The 25,477-nt window shown below is 37.0% G+C and overlaps 1 protein-coding gene across 1 annotated transcript; it reads right to left on the bottom strand.

The window, feature by feature from the left end:
* Positions 1-105: 105 nt before the first annotated feature.
* STIL (STIL centriolar assembly protein) lies at positions 106-25,319 on the bottom strand. Its single transcript, XM_060773461.2, has 17 exons — positions 24,228-25,319; positions 21,803-21,870; positions 20,334-20,441; positions 19,599-19,714; positions 18,157-18,341; positions 17,723-17,970; positions 16,802-16,885; positions 16,498-16,584; positions 15,323-15,470; positions 14,173-14,282; positions 12,750-12,861; positions 10,957-12,009; positions 10,281-10,443; positions 9,378-9,600; positions 7,304-7,493; positions 6,352-6,599; positions 106-3,081 (listed from the first exon to the last, which is right to left on the bottom strand). Exons 2-17 carry the CDS (start codon positions 21,835-21,837, stop codon positions 2,250-2,252), a joined length of 3,942 nt encoding a protein of 1,313 aa, XP_060629444.2. The 5' UTR covers positions 21,838-21,870; positions 24,228-25,319; the 3' UTR covers positions 106-2,249.
* Between the last annotated feature and the right edge of the window lie 158 nt (positions 25,320-25,477).

Here is a 25,477-nt window from a genome sequence, read left to right as displayed (position 1 = left end):
ACCCTGATATTTGATATTGACATTACTCATTACTCAATCTTTCCTGTCTTTTCCTCAGAACTGCCTTTTCAAAAATTTGAAACAGATACAGATCAAACACACAGGTAAAAATATAGAAAAGCTTTATTAAAATGTAATTAATTTATAGAATTAAAATATATAACCAAAAAGGCAAATACAAACAGTATAATACCAGGAAAAAAACCCCACATTTTTCTTAAGAAGTTACCCAAAGGCTGTCAGAATAATGAAGTCCTCACTTGCTAACAAGATAGGAAGGAGGGACCCAGTCTGGACTTCCAGTGCTAGGAACAACCACTCAGAAGGCCCTCTGATTTTCCTACCAGAGTGGCAGGACTGAGAGAAAGACCTCCCTGTGCAAACTGATGCATGGGCTGCAATTGCACTCCAGAATTAATAAAGCTTAACTGCCGTGATTCAATACTTTGGAATACTGAGATTTAGAATTTGATGAGGCACCAGCAATCATTCAGAGAAGGCTAAAGATCTTGTAAAACTACAACTTCCAGGCTTTCATTGCATTGAGCCATGATAGTTAAGTTGGTGCCAAACTGCATTCATTTTAGTGTAGATGAACCAAAAAGAACCTGTTCTTCAGATGATCCGCACACATGCTAGAGAGGGTGTTATAGGCCAGAAGTAGAATTGCGCCAGGCAAGAGCCTTGCAGAATTATTCTAACTGAGCTGTATGTATCTTGTAATAAGCCCACCCAACAGCACGGCTGTAGCTCTTGGAACCAGATGACATCTCTGAGCACTTTTCAAAGGCAGTCTCACATAGTGAGCATTAAAGATGCTCCAATATGTTGTATCGAATGCACACCATCATTAATGGATCTGGTCTCAAGAAATAGATATAGTTGGAGCACAAGGCTTAAATGTGCAAATGTGCACTGGTTACCAATGAAAATTGGGCTTCCAGACTCGGGGCTAAATCCATGAGTACACCCAAGCGACAAACCTGCATTTCTTCTTACTTGATCAGCTCTTTATTGCTTATTATGTACCAGCCAACTCAAGTTCAGAAAGAGCACCTCTTGTTTAGTTATGCTTCAGTTGAATCCCCGAACAGTTATATTCCTATAGGATGTAGTATATGGTGATACCCATTTCATTTTTCTTCTTTTCCACCTAAATCCAAATGAGCTGTTTTGTCATTGACAATGAGCATGAGGGAGGCATGGGAAACTAAAGAATAACTAAGCAAGAGAGGTGCTTTTTCTGAAGTTGAGTTAGCTGGTACATTATAGTTAAGCAAAAGCCGATCAGGGAATAAGGGCACTTTCCAAGAAATGCAGGCTTGTAGATTGGGTGTACTCCTGGATTCAACCCTGAGACTGGAAGCTCAAGTTTCAATTGTACAGAAATGCATTTGCATATCCAGTCACCCGAGACACAGAGATTTCAGTCATCTGACACACAGTTCTTTCTTCCTCTAGCCAAGCTCAAGTATACCAACAGTGCAGCTGAAGAGCCCCAATGGGGATACAAGTGTTGTGACACTGTTTATGGACCTTTGGGCCAGACCTCTGGTACACACTGGAGGCTCCCAAATGAGTTATCTTTGCAGATGATTCAAAATTATTCTGATAACTGATCTCTGCCGGTTTAGGCAAAGAAAAAACATGGATTTTAACAAGTTTATAAATTAAAAGAAATGGTACATTTTATTTGGACAGTCCAGTTGAACCAATCAGGAATTCATGAAACATTTGTCCCTTATATTTATGATACAAAAACAAAACACAAGATATGAGAAACAGTTACTGAGTTGGTTTTCTTCATGATCCCATTTGATATAGTCACTTTCACATTTATTTCAAATTTCAAAGAATTAATGCTATAAAATGAAATGCAGTATTCTAATGCTTAGATGAACCCAAAAAGACCAAGTGAGTAACAACACACTGTCTGCTCCAACACCAATTGTTGCACCTTGTCCCCTTCTAGTAAACTCACAAGTCAAATTCTGTTAAAAAGCCATACATCACACAACACAGTAATCCACTCTCACAATACGTAAAGGCACTTGGAAATGTGTCACAAATGTGTAAACACGCCTCTCATGTAACAGCTAAGCAAATAACATAAGGCAATCAGATTGACCAAAATGAAATGGAAGCATCTCTCAAAGAGATCTGTAACCAACAGATTTTTTTGGATTCTGCTGAACCATGATAAAGCCAATATTGAAAAGTCCGGCAAAGATGCAGCAATACACCAAAGGTCACAATAATTTCGGCAACTGTCTGAGCTGCTGTACATCAAGAAAAGTACCCACTGAGTTCATGTTGCCCGCATGGTTTAAGTGACTGACAACAGGAGTTTGTGGAGTTTCGGATACCATTTGAGCACTCAGATGCTCTTTGTCAGGGTGCTGTGTAAACTCTGCTTTTCCAGGTAGACGTTTGCTTTTTGGCTTTAAGTCTCTTAAAACGGAAGTGTCTGAACCTCCATTTGACGGATGCAGGATTCTGACTGGGAAGACTGCATTGGTAACATTTCTGATCACGGGGCCTTCCGAGTTTAATATATGATCACTCGACTGTTCAGTGCCACAGTGTGTGCGGTTAAAAGGAACTTCTTTACTGCCAGTTCTTTCAAAAGGGTCCTTTGAGCTGGCTAAACCGTCTATAGCAGGGTTGAAATCTAGCTGTAGGACAGGTTTTGAATGTTCTTCTCTTCTGTAGTCATTAGTCACTTGTTCACCATCATCATCATCACTACTATCACAGCTTTGCAAGAGCCCATACTTCCTCATGTACTTTCTGGTTGCAAAAGACATATTGCTTGGGGAAATTAGGCCAAAACCCACCAAGGTCTTGTCTGCATTGGTGTGCAGGAGAGTCTGTAAAGATGAAGCCATAGAATCTCTTTGACTTGAGCGACTCAGAGAAAGTTGAGACAGTTGATTTTCACTTAAGTATTTGAGAGCAATAGCATTTGCCTCCATACTCAGATCCACACCATTGGGAGTTAAGCCACTCATGCCAACATTAGCAAACGAGATGTAATTTAGCCCTGGGATTACAGCTTCAGGATGAATACAGGCCATTATACTAAAAGAGAAAGAAAACAAGATAATCTAAATCAATTAAAATATAAACAAATATAAAACTTATTCCACCTTTCTATAGATACCAGCTCGCAAAAACACAATAATCAGGAAGGCTAAGCCAATTACAATGAATTGTTAAAATACTGCAAGAGACATGTTGCTGCCAGCTGCTTTGGTGCCCCTGCAGTGCCATCCAACCTTTCCTGTGGATAGCATCTCACAGAAAATATAATCCATTTACACATTGTGACATATATGCACCAACTGACTTCTGTAAACTGTAGACTACAGTGATTTTTGTTCTAACTCAACACATTTCTTTCAGAAAAGCGCAGGCGAGGCCATGGGACCATGTCACACCCTCCAAGGAGACTTTGTGAGGTCACATCTTCCAACTTCAAAAAGAGCTGTACATGTCATCCAAATACCCTCTGGGGGTTTGAGGGGCATTTTTCCTAACTTTTTGTTTCCCAGGCCATCATTGGCTCGGGAGAGAGCTTTGTAACAATAGGAAGTGACCAGATATTACTTCTTAACCACTTACTGCTTTTTAAAGGCATCTCTTTTCCCCAAAATGGACAGTGAGACCAGAAATGTGACATGAAAATATTCATCAATTAGAAAATGTAAATAAAAAGCTTCTAAAGTCTTTATAACTATGGAAAGAAGGATAATGTGATAGCATGATGCTCATCCTCTTAACACTAAATGCGAATTCATGTCTAGGTTTACAAAGCAGTTAAAAGGATGCATTCCAGAAATGGTGCTTGGAGAAACTTGCAAGGCAGAGTAAGAATTATTTTTGAAACTTGGGAAGAAAAACATAGTCGTTCATATTTTCTAAAACGATTAGATCACAAATGAGGAATATGCAGCACAACATCTAAAGAGCTGCTGAGCATGCTGGGCTAGACTATAGTTATAGACTATAGCTATAATCCAAAAATGGAAGGCTACAGGTTCTCGATGCCTGGCATTTATTATTAGACAGGGTTTTCCTGATGAGGACACAAAACATATGTATCATTGACATTTTACTATTCTTCTACAACATATTAAGTTCTAAAGATACTGGTCTCGCAAGGATGAACTATTGGGTAGATATTTATCTTTAGCAAAGCTTGACAACTAGCATTCTCTAGTATTACAAGCAACAACATCTGATTGGGCTATGTAAAGAATGAGATTTTGCAAAAGGAATTGGAGGCTTGACCTTAAGTGCTTTCTGCAACAGCAAACCTTTTAATAGGGTTCGATGGAGAAGAGAATTTATATCTGGATTAAAAAAAAGTCCATTTGAATATAATGGCTAGTGTTACATGAAAGGAAACATCGAAGGCAGCAATAGGTAATATATTTGCAACATTTGTGTTCTTACTGTCCAAGAGGCTCAGGATAATATTTAGGATGTATACATCTGGTTAAGGCTTCAACTTCAGGTTCTGTCATTCAGATACAGCAGCTACCACTATGTATGCTCCACTATTCAGACAACACTGATGTAGTCTGACAGCACTTTGAAAACTGGGTTAACTGGAAGCATTCTGAAATTTTGTTTGAATTGCTAACCTAAGCATCTTGGATTTAAGATACTTAAGTTAGCAATTCAAACAAAATTTCAGAATTTGAAAGACTGGTTGGGGAATAGTGATCTTTCCCTCCAGCCACCCCTATTAGCTCTACACCACATGCTATTTTGTTTTATTAACACTTTCCTTTTGTTTATCCCTCCCCGCTCATCTCTCCACAGACCATAACCAACTGTTTCATTTAGTTACACCTCTTTAAATCTTCAGCTCCAGGATGAGAATGAGGAGAATCAGAAGCATACAGTGCTCACAAGTGACAACCTACCCCTTTGGAAGAATCAAGTTTTCTATGACCCTTTGTCCAGATTTTCTCTCTTTAGATGAAGGGTGCAAGACATGCGTCCCATTAAGATTTGCAAATGTTATTAAAACAATTAATTTAAAAGAAACCAGGTCAAAGATTTTTAAAAAGATTTTAAAAAACTAATTATGAAACTTCTAATTACATCCCATGGGATATTGTGCACACACAAACTCTTTCACGGCAAAGTCAATGAAAAGAGAACCTGAGAAAGAGAATAGGTCTGAACAAGGAGAGAATATTTGGATATAAAAGCAAAGAATCAATTTTTTATGTACTGAAAAATAATTTGAACACAATTCACAAAATTTCCCAAGCCTGTATCTTTTTCTAATGAAAACAGTATATCTAAGTATGTGTGATGGCACACCAGGAAGATCTAATGAGAAACCTAAATGTGTCTGGCTATTTCCCCAGTGACCAACGGTATGCCCTAATTACTATAATTCCCCCAAAATAAAACTCTATAGACAAGATTAAGTTAACCAATAGTTTACTAAATAATCAAGGTAAATTACAACAATGTACAAAGGTGAAGATTGATTATAATAATATAACTCTGAGGTAACAAATTACTATTTCTGTGAGGTAAATATAACTATGGCGAGTATATTCTGATCTATAATCTATAAAGCAAATAAAACTATTAACTATAGGGGAATGTATAACTATAGACTATAGCATGTACAACTATGAACTCTGGGTTTGTATAACTATAAACTATCTATCTGTAATCTAAACTTTGGCATATGTGTATTATCTATGAAATATATAAAATCTATAAACTATCTATGAGGCAAATACAAACAATCTATGAACTCTCTGTCTATAGGGCAAGTACGTGATTAGGATGGCCTGTTCAAATTGCTAGGCCAGACCAGACACTATCTGGCAACTGTCTATTAGCTATGACCAACAAAGAATGGGAAACGAAGTTCTATAACCAGCCCATTCTGGCTCTGAGTCAGAATGGGCTGCACCAACCGAACTCGGCCTCTAGGGGGAACCTAAGCTCTCCCCTAAACTTGGTAAAATGGAACAATCCAACAGGCAACAAAGAAATAATACTAGGCCGAGACATCACAGTATGTATTATGGTTATTATGGGGAAATAGATTGAAATCTACAAAATGTCACGACGAAACAAAAAATGAGTCTTAATACTGTCATTAGATAATTAAATCTTTCTCACTAGTGATAAATATTGATTGAAATAATTGGAATCCTTCAGCACAACAATTTTGGATTGAACTGAAACTTATATTATCCCACACAATTGGCTATGAAAACCAGGACTCCTGGGACTTGTACTCTGACAATATCAGGAGAGCAGCAAACCCACCATCCAAAACTACTGGAGCAACACATTTCCCTTAGTTACCTGGCATTCTCAACTTTGTGAGCACTGTTCATCTTATGAGGAGAGTCAAAATTCACTCCAAGTTTTTTTAACTGCTTCAAGGTTGCATTCAAAACATTATCTTGATCTTTTGGGACAGGTTCAGGTGCTGAATCTCTTTTCGCTTTACTCGATTTTGAAGAAGTGCTACATTCATTGCTTATTACATCTTCTTTTCCAGAGGAACTGTTTGCTTCAGAAGATGCCTTCAAGAAATGGTTAACTTGGCCCTAAAGAAAAACATAACAGTTTTTTAAAAAGCTACCATAATTAGAGAAACAGCACATAACAGAATAGCTCATAGTTTACTGTCAATATCGTCAAGGTTACAGCTATTTTCATATAGCTGAAAATGACAGAAAGTTGATAATGAAGTGATTATGACACAATGTTTGAGGAACATAAGCATCTCTTCATTACAGCAACTACAGTTTAACAAATAAATTAACTAGTTTGTAGATGAAGATTTCCTACCCTGGAGTTTCATCTGCACTACTTTCAAATGTCCCTTCAACTATTTACTTTCAAGAGAAACATCTATAAACAAACACAGCTTTCCCTGAACTTTTACAAAAAGTGATCAAATTAGCCAACCCTCTAGAACGTTTTGTATCTATATTTTTATATGTTTCCATCAAATACAATAATTTCTTCGTATCAGAATAATCAAATTTCATTTTTTAGAACAAATACAAATCCTTTACTTATTATGTCACATACTATAATCAGAAGAATGCATGGAAAGAATATCTATCATGGAATATTCAAGATTTTAGAGGAAATGTGAAGACACAAATAATAATGTACATTTTTGATGCTGAGAAAGCCACTGTCATTTTAAAAACTAATTTCTGTGACAATGCTGTTAGCAAACTTCAGTTAGGTAAGAACATTAAACTGAAAGGCTATGAATGGATATGATATGAAAACTTACTAAGATATCCTGGTAAAATTTTTGATCATCTGGTGGGACAGTTGGCAGGTGAGTGACAACTTTTTCAGTGTTTTGTTCATTAATTGTTACCAAATGATTGACAGTTCCCTCTGATGATCTGGGCTGCATGCACATACTAACACTTTCATTCAGTAGAGAGGTTTGGGCTATCCCTGAAGGAGCTGGCCCACTGAAAGAAGCAGACATAAACAATTCAAGAGCTAATTCAAATGAGTAAATGAAATGGTCAGTATCTGGCCAGCTTTGGAACAGAAAAGACAGAACTATCTTAAGTTAGATATTGTGCAACTCTTAGTTTTGTAAGATAGATCAGCCACTTCCAAGTCTGAAGATTTTAAAGATCAAAAATATTTTTGCTCCATCTTCTTGCCTCATTTAATACAAGTGTCACATGTATTGTGTTAATACTGACAGGAAAGACAGGCATTCTCACTTAAAATCAAAATATGTTTCTACAGCAGAGGCTGACAAAATTTAAGCAGGATATATTACATTGCCAGCTGACTTTCGTATTCACTTTTCAGTTTTAGAGAGTTGAGGAACCTGCATCCTGCTAGAACACAGAGAACTGCCATCTCTGCACCTTGAGGATTGTACAGTATTTGGCCAGTCCTAGGGCAAACAATTCCCTAATCAAATAAAATGTGTAACACATTTTCAGACAACCCCCCCCCCCAAAAAAAACAACAACATACTGTTAAATAGCAGGACTGAAACTGGGATAATAAATGCCACCTAGATCATACACTGACCCCTAGAACAATGTAGGTACTAAAGAAAGTGCCAGAGCTCAAAGCAATCAATTGTATACATTGAAAGAGATAAGATATAGATCACCTACTGTGCCAGTTAGTCAATACAGGTTATCAATTGCTGCTAGAGGTGATATTTTTATCCTCCTCAGTAAGATTATGCAAGCTAAATATTTCAAAAAGTCACCTTGACAACTGCTAACTTTGGTAGTATAATGTAAATGCTTGCCTGAATAGTTAAAGATATGCAAGCCCACAAACTGTTTCTAGAATATGAGCTCCAAACAGTAGTGAACATGCATGTAAATTAATGAAATGAGACACAAATCACAATTCACGAGGCTTCTTACAGCTGCAAGAAGGGAAAATAGTTATGCAAAACAAATTTGGGGTTGAATCTGTGTTATGTTTGTACATAAAATCTATTGGCAAGTGACTTCAACTACTTCCATAATCAGCTGTCTGTACCAACTAGCCAACCGATGAGAGAAAACTGACTTCTGTTGTACTTTTTAAGGGTAAGCTATGCCTTCTAACTTTGTTGGATGCTACATCTTTCCATGTAGCTTTAATTGCCTTTAAATATAAATAGGAGCAGGTAACTATCAGGGTTTGGGATGGTGAAACATGAGGTCCATAGGATCTTCCAATGCACCCCTAACCTTCTAATTTTTTTAAAATTTTCTGTACTCTTACCATCAACACACACAACCTGATCTATGAATTTACTCTCTAGTTGAAAAACAATGCTTGCTTTACTTTCTGTTCCCTAATCAAAGTCCTGTTCAATTTCATTTTTTCTCATTCAATGTATAGTTTGCTTCATGGTTGAAAATGGCCTCTGGTCGCTTAAGATAGCCTGGTGAAGGAGCAAAAACAAAGGCTTTAAAATATCTGTTTTGGAAAGGAGTTGGAAGACCCCTGGGGATCTAAAAACTGTTGTGCATATTGCTTCCTCCTTTATTTTAGAGTTCCTAAAATGAAAATGTAAACTGGATTCACAGCTTTTATATCTTTTCAAGAAAAAAAAATAGATGAAGTACTTTTTTTTTCTAGAATTAAAAGAGTAGTTTTTCAACAGATGAAAAATATTGACATGCCTTCTGTCTCTAACAATATTTTATTCTGAAGTTGAGTGCAGAAAAATAGCTGTAGATTTTTTAAAAAATGCATTTGCCTTTGCAACAAAGTTAAATTGAATAAGAATGTAAAAAAAAAAACAAACCCAACACCCCTGTGTGAGAGAAGTATGCAAAATCTATTAAAACAAGTCGGAAAGACACTTAAAACAGAAACTTTACCCAAGTCCAGCAGAATGTTGACCAGGTCCTTCTTCGACTACATGTACACTATCTACAAAGCTGGGTATATCAACAACTTTTAATGAAGAGGCAATGCTTGTCTGACTTCTGTCTTTTTCAGAGTTCATAGAAATGTTGAGATCTTCATTGGAAATTTCAACATCATCCTGTGCCACAGAATCTTTGTTTCTCTCCAAAGGGGCATTCAAGTACAAACTAGCACCTAAACAGAACCAAACAAGGACATTTGGTTGACTTTAGCAAAATTAGGGGCACAACATCCTATATTCATGGGCCCCTTCAGTAATATATGTACATCATTTTCAAGCTCAACAGATAATCTTGGTACCAGATGATGCAACTACCAGTTAGTCAGTGTTGTACATACAAAGTTTATCAAGAAGAAATTGCAAACAATATGCCATTCAGGGGCAGTTTCCTATCATGGTTAGTGCATCTTGTGATTTCAGGTTCTTGAAGGAGCCACCCCCCCCCCCCAAAAAAAAACCCCAGTAATCTCTTATTGAAATGTGATTTGAGATACCTCTGATCTTATTAGACATTTCTTAGCAAGATGAGAGTTACCGCACTAAGGTGAGATGTCATATAGCTCTAAAACGTTGCTTAATATTGAAAGTGTATTTCATATTCACCTGAGCAAACCAATTCATACACAATGAAGATGATAATTCAGCCCTCAGTAAACAGTAAGATAGTAGCACTGAAGGGAAATCAACACAGTGTTCAAGTTTGGTTAGAGGACCCACATTTGGTTGCAGTGTTCCACTGGGACAATTAGAAGATAGCATAACAGGTTCTAAAGAGCGAAATCAAAATGGCTCCTGTTTCCCATTGCTGACTTGTTAATGTCAATGCTATGAAAGTGTACAAGCCATTCATTACCTGTGCTCACTGCAATGCTGACACTTTTTTTCATGTGTAACACTGGGGAGGATTGGGTTTCCATGGCAACAAATTCTAGCTGCTTCTCCGACTGTAAACTACTGCTTGATATAGTCTTAGTGGAACAAGAGTGAAGAGTCTGTGCTTCTAAAAGCCGCTGGATCTGTAACCATGTAAGATCAGTGTTATTTGAACTGCCAAGATAATAATAAAAATGGGGAAAGCAATTAGTGTAACAAATATCACTTTCAATGACTTGACTTTTATGGAGAAAATACTGCTGTTTCCTCAAAGTATGCAAGGTAGCAAATGAAAGTATATCTAGCATACAGAATTTTGTAGATCAATTATTAATACCATCAAAATTGGAAGTCTCATTATTACAATCTAGCTGGCTTTTGCTCTGCATCATTCCTAAATCTAAGCAAGTTGATTTAAAATTAGCCTTTAAAATTACCAACGTGAATAACCCTTGTCACCATATGACACATAAAATAGTTTAAATGTATCACTAATCCATTATACTAAAGTTTATATTCACCTTAGAAGATAGAATAAAAGAAGGAGAATATATAAGCATATTTGTCTGAAATTGCACCTATTGTGGGAATCTTATGCTTCAGTAATTAAATACATTCTAATTATATTAAGAAATCACAAAAGGAATCCAACAAACCTGAGCTTGTAGCAGCTTGATCTGCTTGTCTTGTTCAGTAAGAATTCTGTAAACATCTGAAGATAATCCCATCATTTCATTATCTGATCTCATTTTTGGTGCAGGAGGGTGCATACAAAGTGAACATACTGCATGAGGCTGTGCATGGCAAGGATCTTTGGGAGAAGAAGTACTCAGTGTTGCTACCAAATGATCATTCTGAGAACAATGCCCTGTTACTCCATAATGGCCTAGGCTCCTAGGACTACTGGTGGCACATACTAGATTGCAGCCAGGATCTGTACATTCCATGTTTTGATGGAGGATTGACTGTGTAGCCTCTTGGGTGCTACTTGTCCGGATTTCAGGTGTGTGATCAGAAGTCACTCTATACACCCCTTGCCATGCATTTGTCGGAGTGTATTGCATATGGCTGTGTAACTGACAACTGCAGACAAAAGGAGGGCAGCAATGCGGATGCTGAAGTGGAATCTGAAGCTCCAATGGGCTTTTCAAATGTGGAGGTGACAGCCCACAGCTATGACACACAGGCTGTGAATGTACAGGAGACTGCTTAGATTTAGATTCAAAGGGTCCATTAACAGAAAGTTCTCCATTTCTTTGTGTAATATCCTGATCTCCTAAGTATGTTTCAGTAGGTTTTCCAAGTCGATGAGAAGATGTGTTGGGAGACGGTTCACCACAAAGTTCTGAAGAAGAAGGGGGTGAAGAAGACTGAAAACTCTTCTTTGCTTGAGACCCAACTGTATCCAGCTGCTTTTGTACTGAAGGTTGCATTCCTTTACAAGGCTTTAAAATTGGAATTCTTTGTTTTATTGGTCTTGGAAGAGATTCTCTGGTAAAACCACCAAGTATTGGTTTGCCAGTATCAGAATTCTGATAATGGCAGGATGAGTGCTTTTCTGGGCATGCCATCTTATCAGGTTGATATTCACATGGAGGTTTGTTTTTTTTATCCACAAACATGACATGTTTTGGTGTTGAAACTGTTTCTGCAGAAGTGCCATCAAATACAAGTGAAAGTTCTGGTACTGAAGGCTGGATCTCTGTTATCTGGAAACCAGGTAACTTATATTTAAAAACATTTTGACCATTGTGACTGATCTGTGCACTTATATTACAAATTTAATCTGAGTATTTTTCTTTTCTTTTCAGGATATATCCTACATTACAGATATAAAATCAATACAAATAAAAAGCATGCAAATCACAATACATTCATAATGAAACAGGAGGACTTGAGTATGACATCGTTTTAAGTCCTACAATAAGAGATTCAGCATAAATTCTTATAATACTATCACATGTATGGCAGAATATTCTACTTTAAAATAAACCTGTATCCAGTGTGTACCAGCATACAAAATACAAGCAACTTCGTTACATAAGGAACAAGCACTGACTCTTTAGTTTTGTATTCAGTTTTTTAATATAGGATAATCAATACCATCTCAATTAGCAGCCATTTAAGTTCTTAATAAGCATATCTGTATAGCTTAACCACTGTTTCTGCTCCTTCTCTTTTGTGTTGATATGCTGCTAGAACATCCCTACTAAATTAAATCAAATAATTAGGCTATGGTTGAGCTGGTTTAATGCTTGGCATGTTTATACAGCAGAATATGTCTCCTCTTGTAAAATCTTTCCTTAAATTAATCTGGGTGATATATTGTAGTAATAAAGGGTTAATAGCACTATAGTACAACCTAGTGGCAAAATGATGGCATTGCACCATTCTGATATTGGATACCAGTGGAAGCTGGTAGAACACTTCAAATAAAGCCAAAAATTACCTGTTGACTCACTGGATGAGGACTAGGAAATAGTCTTGGGGATGTATCATCTTCCACACCAGAGTCATGATCACTAACAGATAGTTTGTTGGAAGGCATACTTTGAGACAGGCTAAAAAGAGTTAAGGTTATGTTGTAAAAACATAATTTACTACAAAGATTGAAATATCAGTTTGATACTCCGACCAATGAAATGTGGCCTACACAGGACATAGGACAGTATTCTAAAGCAGGGTTTCTAAAAGTTGAGGTCCTGAAAAACGTATCACCAAGTGGCTGTTTCAGACATTTACATTAATTGGTTATGCAATGTTTACAGTGGACTCTGCAGGAGTTGCTTCAGTTGTACTTCATAAAAGGAAAACAAGCCTGTTTAGCAAGCCTGGCAAATACTAATTTGTTATAAATAAACATTTGATTTCTCTCTCTCTCTCTATATATATATATATAGAAATCAAATGTTTATAACAAATTAGTATTTGCCAGGCTTGCTACATATAATGTAAAAATTTCTCAACCAAGAGGGATCCCAAGTGGAAAAGTTTAATAAACCCTATTCTAATCTAAGCTGCTGGCAGAGAAGCTACACATGCCACATAAAATCCTTTATCACCTTTCTAACAGAATTAACTTTTAAGTAGCCATTTTATTTGTGGATTCCTTTGGGCTATTGTTGCAGTTCCACTAGTCAAAAGGGGAAAGGGTCTGCAGTCTTTCATCTAGCAAATCAGTAACAATTAACTAAGTTTTGCAATTATGAAGACAAATGATCTGAGAAAAGCTTCTAGAACAGGGGTCCTCAAACTAAGGCCCGGGGGCCAGACTCGGCCCTCCAAGGTCATTTACCTGGCCCTCGCTCAGGGTCAACCTAAGTCTGAAAAGCACACAACAACTACAAAAATCCTATCTCATCAGCCAAAAGCAGGCCCACACTTTCCACTAAAATACTAATAAGTTTATATTTGTTAATTTTTTTCTTCATTTTAATTATTGTATTGTTTTTAAGTGTTTTTACATGACAAATAAGATATGTGCAGTGTGCAAAGGAATTCATTCATGTTTTTTTTTCAAATTATAATCCGGCCCTCCAACAGTTTGAGGGACTGTGACCTGGCCCTCTGTTTAAAAAGTTTGAGGACCCCTGTTCTATAACATTAACTCTCTCACACACACATCAGGAACAACTCACTTTGTAGCTAAAAAACTTGGTAGGTTCTATTTGATTGCCTATGGCTATTTTGTATGACTATATGAAACATATTAGACATGCTATTCATAACAGATTGAATGTATCATAACTACTATTAACTATTCTGTTCAGAATATATTTACTGCATGGGAAGAAAATCTTCAAGTACATAACTGAATATTAGTAGAAAAATGTATTTGTACAGTATGCCTAAACACCTGAAAAATAACTCACCCATTAATGGAAACAGTTTTCAAAATTTTGCTGAAGAATTCCATTTCTGCATTTTCATTCTTTGAGCTCAGTTCAAACTGGATAGGACATTTCCCTGAAGGTTCTACATTCTGAAATGAAACAAATGCAATAACTACGTTCATTCAATACCAATCATAAAATTGCCTCCACATTCGTCCTGAGATCTAAGAATTCTCAACAAACAAAAATATTAGGACTACCTTCTACTTCCTAGGAATGCTTTCGCGGGAAGAGTAATGATGGGTAAGATCACATACTAGCCAAGATAAAGGCTGGGGAATCAAAAGGCACTGCAAATCTCTAATATGAAGGCATATATGGAGAGGAGTAACAGGAGCATGCTGCTCAATGAGGCATAATTACAGAGAAACTGAAAATCTCTTTTGATCCATTTTTATCCTACAAAGCGGGGCACAGATTAGTCGCTCTCCAAGCAGTATAAATGCAAAGGGTTTGTATTCCTTTTGCTGACAGCAAGTATGACACAAAGCAAATCTTTTTTCTCCAGGAACAATAATAATCAAAAGATGGAGAGTACTATGGTTTAAAATAACAAAAAATAGACTTGAAAATGTAAATTAGGATTAAAAAATTAAGTATAAATGTATGGGAACCCACTTTTGATGTATTGGAAATTCATCTGAAAACAGTTCAGAATTTATTGGTGTATGTAACTTCTAATGAAACCTGCATCACTGACATACACTATAGCTTTATAAAAATAATGTCCTTATTTTAAAAAGTGGTTTAGAAACGCTCTTTTTTACTTGTGATTTAACCTGTGACTTAAACAGTCTTTCAGAAAAGCCACTTAAATCAAAATCAGTTCTGTAAGTTCCTGCCCATACCTGCTTTAACCTTATGCAAAAGTATTATCAGCCAAAAGTCGTCCAGTGAAATTTACTAATAAATAGAATGTTTGAATATAGATTTTTAAAAGTAACTACTAGCTTTGGAAGAAAAGTAAATAGAGTCCACCAACAGCACAACTACAAGACTATTCCATATGCAGAACCACAAAAGGGATTATTTCAGAAAATCCTATTTTTAGGCATGCTTGTCCCTTAAACATTTCTAGGAATTGATTGCTGCTGTGGTCATTTGTATTTCCAACATTCAAATAACTTACTTTGAACAAATGCAGTGCTTCTTTACTTGTAAGTAGCTGGAAATCTAGTTCAGTATTTCCACCACAAAGAAAGCATTCATAGAATTCTGGACCATTACACTTCAGGGAATAAAGCACAACAAGAAAGCTGCCCGATTCTGAAGGTACCCTAAAGAGAACACTCATTAGATAATAGAAACAAAAGATGGGCCATAATCAGGGCATCACATTGCTAGACCAGTTATCTAGTGAGCATGACTAAAGTCTCTTCTACACAGCCCTATATCCCAGAATATCAAGACAGAAAATCCCACAACATCGTTCTGAACTGGGTTATCTGAGTATACGCTGCCATATATTCCAGTTCAAAGAAGAAAATGTGGGATTTTATTCAGCTGTGTGGAAGTGTCCTGAGAGAGTATGTCTCTAAGTCATTTGTTGCATTTCTGCAGTCAACTTCCAATGGAGAACCTTGAGAGACCAAAGTAATCAAATCCACAAATCATGCCATATATAAAAGTTTTCAGCCTTGATATTCTGGGTTATATAACTGTGTGTAAGGGCCCAAAGACTATCTACCCCCCATTAACAGAATAGAAACCAAATAACTGTGGAGCTTGTTTCCAAAAGGTACTGGTCCATCTGAACAAATTCTACAGGAATTAAAAATAACATGCCAAGGATATGCATTCTTTTGGTATAAAACACAATTTTCAAAGCCCTGTACCAAAGTGATTTGATATTTTTTCATAGTTTTGAAACCGTAAAATATGATCAATGGTCTTGGAACTGAAGTCCCAAACAGTTGGAAGATCAACCTCTTGCCCTGGATGATTAATAATATTGTATCCCTTCTGCTATGTCTCAAGACAGTTACCTCCCATGCTTTACAGTTTTGTTTATTTATTTTATTTATTTAAAAGTTTTGTATACCGACCTTCTCACCTCTCTTGAGGGAGTCAGACCGGTTTCCAACCATAAAATCACATACAGTCAATAAAACATCATAATTCATATTACAATAAAACATTAAAACAGCAATTGTTGTGTTTTTGGTGGTTGCTTTAATTCCAAAACATAAAGATGGAATACATTCTGATAAATCAAAAATGCTGACAACGGAATGTTTACAAATAGAAGGCTTTCCTCTAACAGGCAAAATTGTCTATTAAGAAAATATATTTAACTATAGTCACCTCTCTTGAATTGAAGAGCTAAATAAATAGCGCAGACAGAAGGCCCAGACATGTGGACTATAGATATGAGATATTCCACTCAACCAACTAAAAAGGAAAGAAAAATAAAATGAGTGAGTGCTCAACTAGACAATGATGTCACAGCAATTACACACTCCTGTAGCTCTGGTATTTTATTGAAATATGTTTCATTCATTTGAGTTTGTTTTGAAAATACATTAGCCACGATATCTCATTTTCACTTGTAATGCCAAACCATTCCCAAAAATGATACTGGAAAAAGAAATCACATTTCAATACTTACATGCCTACTAATGGCAAAGTATAGGCTTTGGGGTCAGATTCTAGAACTAGAAGTAATTTCCTTGTCTGGTCCATTGTAAGATACCTAGAAGAGAGAAAGTAATTTTCTCAGGATATTTTAAACCTATTAGTACTTATATAAATCAACTGTAAGCTAAACTAAATATCTTAAATGTTTAATGAGAATAACATTTCAACTACCCACATCCAGAACAGGAAATATGTGAAGTATTTTAATAAATTCCTTATTGCACACAACACTGTAAAACACTTTGCAGACATGGAATGAAGACACCAATTTTCAATAACAGACTGGGAACCCAAATGCAAGCTAGCATCTTTCAGGGCAAATTGTAAACCAACATAAAACCATGCAGTTTAGAACAAGTGTTGCAACATGATAATGTCAGTAATATAACATCATCATCAAATTAGGTACTGTACTCTGTGATGCAGGGTCAAAAATTAATTTCTGTTAATATTTATTTATAAGTCAATTCTGATGTGACAGTTCTTCAGAATGGTATGTATGTAATATTTATATGCAAATTCTTCCAAGCATAGGGGAAATGAGCAGCTTTTGCATGCTATAGATCTTACTCCAGGCTATTGCATTGAACTATTTCCTGCAGTTGCAACATGAACATAAAAGTTACATAAGCAAAAGCTAGCAGTTGTAAATGATCAATAAAGCAACCCAAGGGGACAGGCATATAATGTACCAAAACAACTGAGTTGAAATTGATGAGAAGAGCCATAACAATATTTCAATTGGTTGTGAGTAGATTGCCATGGAACATGCAGGAGAGATGACTTCCAGTATGTAAAAGTTTAACTGACTGCACAGTAATTATGTGATTCCTAAACCAAATTAACCAAAGTTACACATGAATAATTTAAATTTCCTCATTGAATCACTCACCCACACTTGCAAGTTCCCTGAACTTGTGCAATATTCATGTGGCTGCTTAAATTTCTAGCAAGAGCTGTTGGAATTATTGGAACAGACTTCACCGGAGTACATTTCAAGGCATTAGCCACTGTTACAGCTGCCCAATGAAACTCAAAATTTAGGTTGTCCATATTCTCTATTGACGACATATGAACTTTCAATGTCACCAATTTGGAAGGATCCAAACCATCTTGACTGCTTAGATTTTGATGAATTACCTACAGCAGAAAAAAAAATGTGTCATTAGCAGGGTGTGACATTGGAGGAAGAGGTTATGATGCTGTTCAGGCACTATTATTCTGGGAAAGACTTTGAAACAGCAGCTAGATGTTAACAAGGGAAGATAACAGAACTACAGTACAGAAGAGGCACAGAACCGAGAAGCATGCTTTGAAGTTTCGTACCTTAAAAGTCAAGTTGAAATCTTGAGAGTTGTGCACTGGGACATCACCCAAAGATGATCCTAAATAAATTGTACATGGAATCAAAAAATCTCCAGGAAGAAGGGCTGTCGGTATTTTCTCCAAGCCACCATTAACTGGACGACCCGGATCAAAACGGTCTACTGTTAACAATACGCCTTCACCATCTGTGTCAAAAGAATTTAAATCAAAACACACAATATGCCAATTTTATGTTCATAAAATTCAAAGATTCACTTTTCTTCATCCAGGGCCATGGTTCCCCATTTTTTCATGTGTCAGCTTTGAGATCCAGACAAGTATTACCCAAAGTAAAAGGCTGTAATTTGGGGAAGTGCCACAGCTCACTGACACAGTCATGTGCATTCTATGCAGCATGTTGCTGACTTCTCTATTTAAAAGGGATATTAGTTAGCAGGATAGAAAAAAAATTCCATCTGAAAATATGAGTAGTACTGCTAGTTGACTACATGGATCAATGGTGTGATATTGTAAGCCAGGTTCAAACGTGCTCAAAATAATACAAAACTATTACGTGCAGTGCAGCAAATTAACCAACCATTACTGGATTTGAGACCTGGCCAGCAATTTAGATGTTTATACTAGTGCTGCAAGTAGGGAGCAAAGTTCTACCTGCTCACTCATAAATGCAGACAACTCATATTAAATACTCAGTTCGTTCTGAACATACTTTGTACAGCTGTGCATTTGAATGCATAATTATTTACTTGAGCAATGCTTTCTTTAAGAGGTTAAAGTAATTTCAATCAGTGCTATACCCTTCCTTTTATGCAACCATGCATAAGCTATCCTCCAATATCTGCTCCCAGAAGCTGTTTTTTTATACCATTTCAGCAATAAGGCTGAGAGACCTTAGAAAAGGCTGATATCGTGATATTTGTAACTGTGAGAAATCTTCAATCAGTCTTTTCATCAAAACAACTGAAGAATCTTGGAGGTCCAAAATAAAGCATAGCTTTACGTTGTATAGAAACCTTATTCACAAGCCTCACCTACAAACTCTAGATTTCTATAGAAGTTATATATGTGCACAGTCATGATACAGCAGTCCATTTAGCAGTATAAAACATTATTTGAACACACCAGTTTCCCGATTCAAACACAGAATCCAGCAGAAAACTGGACAAATCAGGAGTTGGCAGCATGATTCTCCAGATGCTATTTGACTGCAACTTCTATAAACACTAGCTACGTAGCACAGTCTATTATAAAGATCATAGGAGCTGTAGTCAAAGAACAAAGGGTTACAGCTGACTACTCTGGGATTAGAAACAATAAGGCAGTTTCATTTTTGGTAGAAGCTGAAAGATAAAAATAAAGAATATCTTATAATAAAGATGTAATGTTTACTGATTCAATCAGAAATACAATGGCTTTCAAGTGGCCTTTAGCAATTGAATTACCTTCATCTACCTCAAGAGTTCCAACTAGAAAACAGGTGAAGGGGTTTCTTCGACTTTGTTTTGCATGGCGATGGGCAAGTCGCAGTGTTTTCTCAGTCATGTTTAACTTAAGGTTTCTGAAGAGACAATTTCAATAGCAGAATTAGCTATGTCTTAAATGAATTATCTTAGGACCTTCAAGTGTCTTCTAGAAACCCCCCCCCCCCCCCCATTATTGAACAAAACACACAACAGAAAACAACATGTGAATTGAAAAAGTTCCACATAGAAATGGAAAAAATGAGCGATGAACTTAGGAAATGTTTTTTGGATTTGAAATTATTCATTTATATGTATTTTATACAACATTAATCATAATGACTTGAAATCATTTCTAGCCATCTTTTTAAAGCCGTAACAGAAAAAGGTGAGCTAGTTCTTCAAATCATTAAGTGAGGAAAGACCCACAATACTTCCATGAATGCACCTTGCCCAATGTCAGACAGTAAATCTGGTACTTGTAACTATACTACACTGCAGAAAGAAAAAGTTACCATCTTGGACACAACAATTTTAATAACATATTTTCTTCATTCCAGTCCTCATGAATACATTTTATTCCATAATATCCTTTTAAGACAATGTATGATTTCATTGTTAAATCAATGACTGGAAGACCAGCAGAAAAATGTATTTGCAAATAAGTGGGGAGGAGAGGACAGAAAAAATGTAGTGCTTTTAAACCTGAAGTCATACCTATAGTAAGTCAGGTGAGAGACTGAACTTTCTCCAGTTGGAGATGGATCCCAAAGTGCATATTTTGATGGAGGAAAACTAAAGGGCACCATTTTTGCAAGAACTCCTCTGAAAAAAGTAAGAGAAGTTAGTTGGAGTCTAGAAGACAATATATTTTAAAATAGCAACAGAGAAATGTTCTATTAACGTGAAAAAGGAATGAGTCATGCTTACTCTCCGATTTTACCTGAAACTGGCAGTCTCTTCTCATCACCTTTGAATGTATGACTGCTAAAGAATTAGTTGTTTTGACATTTTGGAACTATTTCCATTCAATTTCTAGACAGTAACAAATGAACAGAATAGACAGCACTATATATTCCTTCTCTGTGTGTATATAAACACACACACACAGAATATATATACACACATATGCACATACTGTATAACAAAATATACCATATATGAAACATACTCTCTTGTTTTAAAAAAACTATGCCTATGATGTTTGAATGCAGATCTTTATTCTACACAATTACTAAATATTGTTTGAAAGCCCTTGATTCAGGCATCAATTACTATGTTTCAGGCACTAGCAACAGGTCCTAGAGCAGGAGTTTAATTCAGTACTTCAATCTGAAAGGAGAGGCTCCATATAAATGATGCCACAAATCATGGCTTGGCTTACAAAGTAGTTGCAAATTTGTTGTCATCACAGATTTTTCATTCACCAAAATTTGTTTATGCATATCAAAGTGATATAAGAACCAATTTCTCCTCTCTCTAGAATTGGGGAAGGAGAACGTGTATTTCTCCTGATGCGATAAATAGGGGACGTTTTTAAAAATCTAAGGGCACTGGTATGCCAGTTTATAGAAGCCTGGCAATGCATCTCTCTTCCTTATTACCTCAAAAACATAGTGGACAGAGCAAACGATTTTCTTAATATTTGTTTTTGAACTTCAAGTTCCATTATGATCATGTTCAAAGACTCCATTAAAGTAAACTTTTCTGCCTCTTAAATGTGTGTGGAGTCTACCATTATGTAAAATCTACTATTCTGTCCTGAACACACCAACCTCTCATTCATATGTTTTACTATCACTCCCATAGTTACACATACTTGAAATTTTCAGTAATCAATAGAACATTGTTTCAGTAATTTATTTAGGACTGCATTGATTAGAAACAAAATGTCTTCCAAATTTAAACACCTTATGGCTACAGATCTTCCCTATCACTACATCAACATTTTAAAAGGAACATCAAGTGTTAAAGACCCTCAGTACAAACATCCTGCTAAGTTCATGACTAACTGAATAATAAGTTTAATACGCTGTAACAAAATGTTAAACTTGGTAAAGTATGACATGTAAAGCATATGCATGAATGCCTAAACTTATTAATTTCAGTAGAATATAAATACCAGGTCTAATATAATTGACTGTTAATTTTAGTATTTATAGTGAACAAGCCTATCACAATACCACCTTTGATTCTGAGGTACAGGAGAAATTAAATCCATAATGCTGAAGGTATCAAATTTGAACACTTCACCCTAAAAAAAGGAAAAGAATAGAATCAGATAAATATGATTAACATATGCCAACTATTAAAATTTTAGCATAGTAATACAGTAAAGAAACTGCTAATTACAGTTGTCCACAACATTTGAAGTTTTGACTTCTGCAGATTTAATTAAAAATGATCCCTCAAGGATTCTTTAAAACAAACCAATGTGACTCTATGGTGATCTTCCTCTGGTCACACTGGGGGACCATGATAATTATAGTGGAAACACCTCTCTAGGCATCTGTAGGTCCCCCAGTGTGGTTCTATGTTCAGCATCCAGAAGATGATCATACAGTGCTGGAAGACTAGAACCTCTTACAGTGATGTTTTCTCAAGTAAAGAAGCCAACTATTTCTTTATTTGTGGTTTTTCACTTTTATAGAGATCCCTTACTGCAGTCAATGTGGAAGGCTGATTACATTCACTTTGTAAACACCTGAGGTTTGAATTTGCCAAGTCTGTCACACCCAAGCTAAGACCTGCACCTGGACTCAAAAATATTAGTTTAACAAATATAAATCCCTAGAAATCATTAAAACCCATCTATCCTTGAGTAAGGAATAGTAATACTTTTTGGCAGGGGCATTCTGTTCACCATAAAGCATTAATGGAAGAAAGAGAACATTTCCAATCCCACATTAAATTAATGCTAATGTGTCCTACCCTTTCACAGATGCACAAAATAGCATTTCATTTTTGCATCAGTGGTGAAATAGGTTCATATGAGAGTGATATCCTGGCCTATAGCTATGCTTTAAAAGGTGGAAAGACAACTTAATAAAGCAACTGCCAAAAACTTTTAGAACTGACCAGTATCTACATTCTGGCAAAATCATCCCTGGTCAAATACCTGGTGCCATTGTTTCCTATTTCTCTGCTCCCTAGTATGCTTTGGACGGGATGAGCTTGCTTCATTCATCATATACAGCCAAATACAGAACCCCAGCCCCCCATTTGTGAGTTAACTTTTGTGGGTGGGATAATTTGTGGATTTGATTACTATGGTCTCTCAAGGTCCTCCATTAGAAGCTAACTGTAGAAATGCAATGAAGGACTTAAGAGACATGCTCTTGGGTTATTTTTCCCCAATTCACAATTTTTCCAAGTTTGTGTGGGTCCCATGCCCCTAAGTGCAGCAAATGTGGAGAACTGACTGTAGAGCAATGATTCTCAACCTGTGGGTCCCCAGATGTTTTGGCCTTCAACTCCTAGAAATCCTAACAGCTGATAATTGGCCGGGATTTCTGGGAGTTCTAGGCCAATACATATGGGGACCCACAGGTTGAGAACCACTGCTGTAGAGCCACATACAATGGGGCCAGGCAGCCAAAGTAGTCCTGCATTTGCTACTTTTGGTCTTTCTGCCAGTGCTCCTTACTACTATTTTGTTCAGGCTTCCTTTCAAGCACTCCATCATGACAGAGTGTGGGAAGGAGTGCCCCAAGTGCTTCAAGACACTGCAAAAAAGACAACCTCTGACCACATAAGAAACATACACAAATGTATGTCTTTTCTCTGAGGTCTTTGCAAAGGAGGGGAAACTCAGCATTCATGATCAACCGCACTTTTAACATCTTTAATATAACAGCTTCAAACATGAAATATGAAGTCATGTCACTTTCTGTGGTTCACTTTCCACTTGACATCAACATAGGCATTCACAAACGTGGGAAAGATAGATAGATAGATACAGACAGATATGATTCACACAAACAGAGATATAGTATCATAGATTTGAAAGGGACCCCTAAAGAAGGACAATGACATGTTGCATGTTCCAGGGTGGGCAAACCAGACACTCTCCACATCAACACAGACAAAGAAACAGCAAGAAATACTGTTTATCCACAAGCAGAACAAAATTACATATATTAGAAACCAACACTTTCTCATTACTTTATTTTGCAGATCAACAGACTGGGCCACAGCAAGGCGTAGCAGGGGACAGCTAGTAGTAATATATAATGCTGATATTGTACTATGCTAATAATATAATATATTGTATGTATATATATCTTGTAAGCCGCTCTGAGTCCCCTTCGGGGTGAGAAGGGCGACATATAAATGTCGTAAATAAATAAATTGTAGAACTACAACTCCAGGAATTCCCTACCACTGAGCAATGGCAGTTAAAGCGGTGTCAAGGTGTCTTAATTCTATAGTGTAACTTCACACTCAAACTCCGCTTTACAGTCACTCCACACAAGCGACACAAGAGAGCGTCAATGGCACAGAGAGAAAATGAAGCCCCGCCATCGCCCCTTCCCCCCAAGGGAACAGAACACCTCTTGTAATGACACAAATCTAAAATAAACGGGACGAAAATAGTGGAGCCTGGCTCACCTCCCGACTCTCTCCTTTGCCATCCACCTCAGGGACGCTCTCGCGTTCGGCTGTTTCCAACTATTGTAACTGCCTTTCCACCCCGCCCTCTTGTGGCGCCTTCAATGGCGGCACGGCCAGCCAATCAGCCGCTTCTAAGTCCTCAAGCCTAACTAGCCAATCAAAGCTCGGCCTAAACATTGCTCTCCGCCCGCCGCCCTCTTTAATTCGTTCGCGTCGCGTCAATCTATGTCCTTGTAACCAATCACGTCGCCTCTGGTGACTCAAGAGTGACGTGTGTCTCTATATCCAATCGTGTGGCCTCCTGGAGAAAACCTGCGCGCGGCCAGCTCGTGGGAGGGATATTTAAAAACGCGGCCTCGTTTCAAACGGTTGCGGTGCTATTGCGCATGCGCAGAGGCCGGCAAGCTGAAGGAAAGAACCGAAGAGGCGTGGTTTGTTTTGTTTCGTTGCTATGGTGACATGTCAGAAACGCGTCCTACTGTACAGTAAATAGTACGTTTGAGACAGGACTGTAAATCACAGGCCAAGCCTACGCATATTTGCTCACAAATGCCACTAAAGGCCAGGAGATGGGCCTGGCATCTGTGACACAACTCTACTCAGTTAAAAGCTCCACTCTCAGGTAAGTACGCATCCAAAAATATCACAAGAAAATCAGTATCTCATTCATAGGAAATCACTATGGATTATTTTAACAGAAACAGGTATGCCACAACATTTGATTGTTCTGATACTTAAGAGAAGAAGCTATTGTTAGGATAGAATAAACAAAATGATTTCCAATTGTCTCAGCCACCTGAATAATAAGAAACACCTGAAGTGGATCTGTTTAACTTGTATGTCAAAAAATATCAAGCAGAAAGCAGGATTAGATTCAGAGGTCAGTATGGCACTTGAAGGGACGTCAACCATTTAAGATACACAAATGACACTAGCAGAAAATAGCAATGGTGAGGAACAATTGCTGAAAAATGTCAAGTAGGAAAGTGGGAGAGGAGATCTGCAGTTGACTGTTATGAAAACAAAATAACCACAGACAATTTGTTGTTGTTGTTCATTTGTTCAGTCGTCTCCGACTCTTCGTGACCTCATGGACCAGCCCACGCCAGAGCTCCCTGTCGGCCGTCACCACCCCCAGCTCCTTCAAGGTCAGTCCAGTCACTTCAAAATCTGTCCATTTTGGGATTTTCTTTGGGAATATGTCTACAGAGACTGTCAAGATGTTTGTCTGTAGTTCACAACAGGAA

Source organism: Anolis sagrei, chromosome 4 (genome assembly GCF_037176765.1).
Source record: "Anolis sagrei isolate rAnoSag1 chromosome 4, rAnoSag1.mat, whole genome shotgun sequence".
Taxonomy (NCBI): domain Eukaryota; kingdom Metazoa; phylum Chordata; class Lepidosauria; order Squamata; family Dactyloidae; genus Anolis; species Anolis sagrei.
The sequence above is the reverse complement of the archived record's forward strand: the minus strand, read 5'-3'. Positions and strand labels throughout refer to the sequence as shown.

Bases quoted from the DNA above. Each gene is read 5' to 3' on its own strand.
- STIL (XM_060773461.2), bottom strand. From the start codon at position 21,837: ATGGATTTAATTTCTCCTGTACCTCAGAATCAAAG. The intron at 19,715-20,333 runs GTATGACTTCAG...TTGTCTCTTCAG, and splicing joins TCTCACCTGACTTACTATAG to AAACCTTAAGTTAAACATGA. The intron at 6,600-7,303 runs GTAAGTTTTCAT...GTTTTTCTTTAG, and splicing joins AATTTTACCAGGATATCTTA to GGCCAAGTTAACCATTTCTT.